Here is a 6,498-nt window from a genome sequence, read left to right on the forward strand (position 1 = left end):
AGTTGATAAAAGAAGAAATTAAAAGAATATTTATTCGAATTCGGATTATAGATGACTTGACGTATATCGACTTGAGGTATGTTTGACTTTATCATTCATTCTTTTATTTATTTCCAAAAACCTTAGGATTACATGAAAAGTAATGGATGTAGAAGTAGGTAAGTGTTGAAAATTCAATCAAAACTATTGAATTATCAATCCAGTTTATGATTCTTTCCGTAAATAGTCATGGATGTACACAGGGACACTTCATTATCTCTTTGGAAATTTTGTACACAGGGACACTTCATTATCTCTTTGGAAATTTTTCTTGGGTGTCCGACGATTCAAATTAACATATATCATGTGCCTTAGGGACTGCTTCTATTAGTAACATATATTTGGAAGACACTTCACAATTTTATATCTCAAAAATTAGATTTTTTTTTTTTTGAAGCATAGAAAAAAATAAAAATAAAAACAGAATTGATAGTGCGTAATATATACCAATTAAAACTCCTATCTACACATGGGTTATACATTCTATTATGATATTTGGGATTGAGCATTATGTATGAATTTTTGGCGCAAATAAAGCAAGGTCAAGAGACACGTCATTTTGATATCATACGGTTGATTTTGCAGACTCACGTCAAAACCAAAAATGATGATCTACCAGAATGCATAAAAAGCCTATAATGGTTGGTGAAGTACGGGTGTGTGCCTCCTTAAGTACGACATACTGGATAGTTGTTTGGTGGTTTTGTACCCATGAGAGAAAATTGATCAGTAAGAAATTTTCTTATGGTGAGTAGTTGTACGTAGGTATGTTAGTTGGTAAACCTGTAGTAAAAAATGATATTGTAAAACTTTCAGTGGTTCAGACATAGAAATGTCATATGAGAGTGAAATGATGTACTTGAGAGTACTCATTATCATATATCATGATATCAACAATATTATAATAGAATTTTAATGCCCAGAAGTGTGCAAGTCATTGAGGTGGATATGTATGACATGGTTGTCAAGTGGCAGAGTGAAAATGAGAGACACTGTGGCGCATTATCAATGGCTTGGCCAAAGTGTCAGATATGCGGAGTACATGTCTGAGTTGTAGCTAGACAATGGCTTGTGCCAAACAGGGTTCGGACATAGCCAATGACGCGAGATTAGTTTAAAGAGATGTCAAATGAGTTTGACAAGTAAACTGTATGCATGAGGCGTACATGCATGCAAGCAAGACTTGCATTAGCACACTTGCATGGGGAGAATGATGCTTCACAATAATTGCGTTACTCTGGATGGCAGACGCAATCGTTATGCAACAAGGCTGGATGACATGTGTCAGGCACATGGCCTTGACGGTTTCGAGTTGGTTACACGGAAGCTGAGTTGCTTTATGCATAACTGAATGCTAGGACTTGTTTGTTTAGCTTTAGAGTGTGTTGGCGTCAGTAGGCACGATTAGCTAACTTCCTGGCATAAAGTAAATTTGTAACTGCCTGACAGTTACTTGTAAATAGCTTTTGTAAGGCTATATAAGCCTGATTTTGTGAAGGGATTGGGTAATCCGGAACAGGAAGAGTGTGTAATAAAGAAAAGGCTAAGTGTGCAATAAAGAAAAGGCTACGACCTAGTTTAAAGCTAAGTTATGTTGGTGCATTTATCCCTTTGTTTTGGCTTACGTTTATGCATCAAGCGGAGTGTGTGTATTTGGTTGAAGCTTGGAAGATTTGTGAGCAGATTCTCTATTTAATATGGACTGAATAGAAAATTAGTCAAGAAGTTGAAGTATTGGCTAAGTGCGAGTTGGCTGAAATTGTGCTGTGAAGCATAGTGGCCATTGTCGGGGTTGGTTTTTTGCATTTGGGTATTGCGAACCGGTGACAATATGTATGGTGTACAACTCCACTTTTATTTAGGAAAACCAATTTGAACATGTGCGCACCATAAAATTATAAATTTACTGTTTTTTTTTATTAAATATTCTTATTACCTAATTTTTCTGTTTCATGCCTCATATTTTGAATCCATACCAAAATTATCATGCCTCAAATTAGTTGTTATTATTAATCAGAAGATAGAATAGATCGAACTCGTACTTTTAGGGTTCCTGGAGTGATCTTTTAATCACTCATCGGAGATCTAGTTTCTTAGAGAACCCAATCAGCATAATAAGAATTAGTAGTTATTATTAATCAGCATCTCATTAGGATTTCTATCAATCAATCACTGGATTCCTCTTTTGCAAAGAATTGGTGTTTTCGAGTAATAATTCAAATATGAATAGCACTAATAATCGCAATGCTTCCGCCGCCGCTAGTGCAAGAGAGCTGGGTTTATCAGCAGCATATCCGCTGAATATAGTTAAAGATGAACCTACGTCTGTCTCTCAGGTAAATCAGAAAATTTACCCTTCTGGTACTGCTAGTTTTGCTGGTGATTCTAATACTGACGTGAGTTGATTTGATTTCCTCGTTTCTTAGTTGATTCCTTACAGTTCCATCTTCATTGATTATTTCTGCATGTATGTTTGTCTCTCATGCTGGTACTAATCATGCAAACCATTATCCCACTTCTGATCATTCCTACACTAATCATCAGATTGCTGCTGTTGGGTTACCATCACCACATCAGTTTTCATCAGCTGGGGTATCAGTTGAAAAGCCCCATAAGACTTCTTCTGGAACACCAGCTTCTACAGTTTCTGATCCTTCAATGAAGGACTATTCACACAAGATGAATAATTTTGCACCCAAACCAGGTCAAAGTTCCCATCAGCAAGCCTCCTTCAGGAGGGGAATACGACCCCAACTTCCTGGAGATTGGCACGAGTCTTGCCATCAAAATCATATGGGCAGGCGAGAACATGATCACCTTGACTGCAATCCTCATACCACCTTTAGTGGTAGAGATGCTCAGCATCATCATCATATGCATCCGACAATGATCAACCCAAGAAACTGCATTAGTCTTACTCCAAGGGGTGTATCCTTCATTCCAGCTGCTCCACTCCCTATGTTTTCTGCTGGCGCAGGCGATAATTTATACTCCATAGTAGCAAAACTGATAGAATGCTACTTCAGGTTTATTTAAATAACTGCAATGTTTAAAACTGATGAATTTCTTTAGCGAATGATCTTCATCAATGTTTTGATTTTAGTTTCTTATGTGTCCCTTATTTGTTTATTCCAGCCAAGAAAGTCTAACGAGAAATTGTATCTTGCTGCAACACATGAATGAAGAAGGCTGGGTTCCTATTTCTTTAATAGCAGGCTTCCACCAAGTAAGTTATATCTGTTGGTTGGTGGTAGTGGTCTTGTTTTAATATATAAAACTTCAGATATGGAAATTAATGCCCTGTTTATCTTCTCATAGATGTCACGTGCTTATGTTTTGGAGGTCTTACTGATTTGATTTATTTTGCTATTTTGACCTGTGTAGATTTCTCCTAATGTAGATTGTTTAGTTAACATAGATCGAGCCTGGCTAGGGAAATCTTGTCAGCTTTATAAGGATTCTTCTGCTTCAAACTTAGTGTCCTTAAGAGCCCAGCGACATTTTGGTTCTGCTCCTTGTACTAAGTACCTTATTTTGGATATACAGCTTCATAAAATGCATCATTTTTATCATTCAGCTTCTTCGACTCTTTTTTTCTTTCTTTCTTTCTTGTTTGTTGTGTTCATGCAGAAATGTCCTGATTTGTAGGTTAAGCAATTAGTGAAAGGAGTTCCCAGCATTCAATTTATTTTGCAAGCAGTGAGAGGATCAGAAATCGTAGAGACCAAGGTGAGTTTACTTTAAACATAATGCTGAGTGTCGTATGAGCTATTTCGTCAAAAAAGGAACATGAATAAAGGAACATGTATAAAGAAAAAGATATTTTCTGCTTTAAGTTGTTCGTCTTATGCTCTATGCTTATTTTTATTGATTTTCTCGAGTGGCTGTTAAATTTTTCATATCCAAGATGCTCTTTCTGTTTTGGTTCTTGATGCAGCATGATATGATAAGGAAGCGCAATGACTGGAATCAATGGATCTCGTCTCCAACAAACCCAGAGATGAAAACCCATTTGCAAAGTTCCAACCGGGAGGGGAGAAGTGAAGGTACTCTTTAAGCAGTTTCTACTATTCAAAAGCACAACCCAGAGCATGTTGTGCTAGGGTAGTTTTCTATCCTGATAGATGTTTTGGTTGGATAAGGTGAAGGCATTTACATAAAGAAAATAAAGGAAGAAAGTAGGGAAAAAGACACCAAAAGGCAATCCTCTTATTCTATTCTAGAATTTTCATGTTGTGGTGTTTCATATCCTAAGAAAGATACAAACTCTCTCGACTGGGCTAATCTCTTCTTCTTTGTAAGTTGTACAAATATAGGGTTGTTTTCGCAAGTCTTGATGGAAGTTGGTTTCTTTTTGATCCTATGTAATCTTGTACAAATTCACATGCTTATTGATACTCCGTCTTCATTTAACCTATCTCGATAGGGTTAAATCAATAAAATACTGATTCAGATCGGGTTTCATACTCCTTTTTTTTTTCTCGGTAGATTTGGGATGAATTTGTATTAGGCTTAACCCTAAGTTTTCTTGAATTAGTCTTTTTATCAGAAACTGTATTTGCTTTAAAAATTGCTTCCTTTTTCTTTATAATCTTCTTTTTGTAGGTGAGGGTATACTTGAGATTCATGAACATGGGTCTCTTCTTCTTCAAAAAAAATAAAAACAAAAAATGTACTTGGGTCTATCTCTGGTTTTTGCCACTTTCCTCAGGATTTGTGCTCATTGCTTGCTTGGATGTGTTCTATGTTTTGTCGATCTGAATTCGTTAAGAGTAACTTGGATGTGTTGTTGTTGTTGAGTTTTCTCTTTATTTATCCTTGGGTCACTGCAGGTGATAAAATAAAGGATCGTTTACAAGAGCTTGCTGCACGGGACAAATTTGAGGATATACACATGGGTTTCTCAAAGTTTACTTCTGAACTGCCAATGATTATGGATGAGGATGATAAAAAGATGGTAGTTGAGGCTATGGAGGTATGTATATATGTATATATTCATATTGTTGGACACCCTTCTTTTATGAAAGAAAATTGAATGTTCCTTGTTTTTGTTGTGGTATTTCATTCATTAGGCATTACGTAGAATTCTGCAAGAGAAATGCAATGTTGCCAAAGATAACTATGGTAATGCTGCCAAAACTTATTCTGAGGCGATAACTCAACTTACTGACAGGGTATGTATAGTTATCTCAAGTCCCAACTAATGTACATTATGCAGTTTACTGTAGTATCTATGGTTTTGTTGTTATTGATTTCTAACCTTTTGGTTTACGTATGGTGTTATTGATTCCTAACCTTTTGATTTACATATGATCAGCATCCTGACTTTCTTGATGATCCATCATTCCAAGAGCTATTATCTGATGATTACAAAAATCGCTGTGAACTGCTTGACGCAAAAATAGCTGGAATCAAGCTCAAGATGCAGGCTGATGAACTTGATGAAGTGCATCTTAAGGTAATATCGTTTATCTGTTTTTTCTTTGGCAATTTGCCTGATTTTTCTCCTCAAAACTTATACTGTTTGTGATCTTGTTAAAGATCTTGCGAAATAACCTGCTTGAGGACCAGTGTGAACCACTACTTAATGATCTGCTAAACTGGTTGCACATCATTCAATCTGTGGATTCTTACATCAGAATTGTAGCTGAAAAAGGTAAATATCTTTGTCTGGTTTATCCCTTGTTGATGTTGGAATAGCTCAGGGTGGTACATGCTTGAATCTGTATTGAAAGTGGTAATTATGCAGTTCGCAACACATTGTTTTACCCTGATTCTTTCCTCTTTTTTCCCCTATTTGTAGACATCGCATGACACTGAAAAGTCTTGCTATTTAGCCTTTCTTTGGATGGCATTATCGTTGCTACGACTGGGTATCACAAGCTAGCTGCATTAATTGGTGATAAGTTTGATCTTTATGTTGGAAGTACGCCCCCCCCCCCCCCTTTTTTTAAATGGTGTTTATAAAACCATTCCAGATAATGCGTTGTTGGTATAATGCAAATATACGTTAATCTAGTATTTGTCATAGGAACTATATATGCAAATATATGAGTTTTTTTGAGCAACATTTTCGTAGGAACTATGTACCATTCCAAGTCCATCAACTATTCCCTTGGACTCCTTGGGCCGGCATTTGATGTCATCAAAGCCAAGCCCACGAACAGGTTAACACCCTTGTGCAGGGAGGGAGAATCCCTTCATGTGTGCTGATGCCCATTTCCCCACTCCCTCTAATTTGCGCTTGTCATTCCACTTTGAAGCTGAATGCTGAAATCTAGACGCCTTAATTATATAGACTTGAATAATGAATCACGAAACTATAGACTTGGGTTGCTTAATCTGGAGCTGATATGATAAAGAGTTCTGGTTTTTTTTAGTGAGATGTATCAAATTTGGAAAATTACTTATAACAGTGTTGAGGGAAGATTGAAATTGAACTATAGAGACTTGGGCTGC

At 36.5% G+C, this 6,498-nt stretch overlaps 1 protein-coding gene across 2 annotated transcripts; it reads left to right on the forward strand.

Moving 5' to 3' along the window:
• Nucleotides 1-1,942: 1,942 nt before the first annotated feature.
• On the forward strand, nucleotides 1,943-6,121 carry LOC113313563 (la-related protein 1C-like). 2 transcript variants are annotated; one of them, XM_026562353.1, is made up of 10 exons: nucleotides 1,943-2,435; nucleotides 2,584-3,065; nucleotides 3,175-3,265; nucleotides 3,688-3,768; nucleotides 3,977-4,085; nucleotides 4,872-5,014; nucleotides 5,112-5,213; nucleotides 5,357-5,497; nucleotides 5,581-5,695; nucleotides 5,843-6,121. In XM_026562353.1, exons 1-10 carry the CDS (start codon nucleotides 2,262-2,264, stop codon nucleotides 5,851-5,853), a joined length of 1,449 nt encoding a protein of 482 aa, XP_026418138.1. In that variant the 5' UTR covers nucleotides 1,943-2,261; the 3' UTR covers nucleotides 5,854-6,121. The 2 variants fall into 2 exon arrangements, with proteins under 2 accessions (XP_026418138.1, XP_026418139.1); XM_026562354.1 differs by having other exon boundaries at nucleotides 1,947-2,375.
• The last annotated feature ends 377 nt before the right edge of the window (nucleotides 6,122-6,498 follow it).

Source organism: Papaver somniferum, chromosome 9, assembly GCF_003573695.1.
Source record: "Papaver somniferum cultivar HN1 chromosome 9, ASM357369v1, whole genome shotgun sequence".
NCBI classification, from domain to species: domain Eukaryota; kingdom Viridiplantae; phylum Streptophyta; class Magnoliopsida; order Ranunculales; family Papaveraceae; genus Papaver; species Papaver somniferum.

Bases quoted from the DNA above. Each gene is read 5' to 3' on its own strand.
- LOC113313563 (XM_026562353.1), top strand. From the start codon at position 2,262: ATGAATAGCACTAATAATCGCAATGCTTCCGCCGCCGCTAGTGCAAGA. The intron at 3,769-3,976 runs GTGAGTTTACTT...TTCTTGATGCAG, and splicing joins CAGAAATCGTAGAGACCAAG to CATGATATGATAAGGAAGCG. The intron at 5,498-5,580 runs GTAATATCGTTT...ATCTTGTTAAAG, and splicing joins TTGATGAAGTGCATCTTAAG to ATCTTGCGAAATAACCTGCT.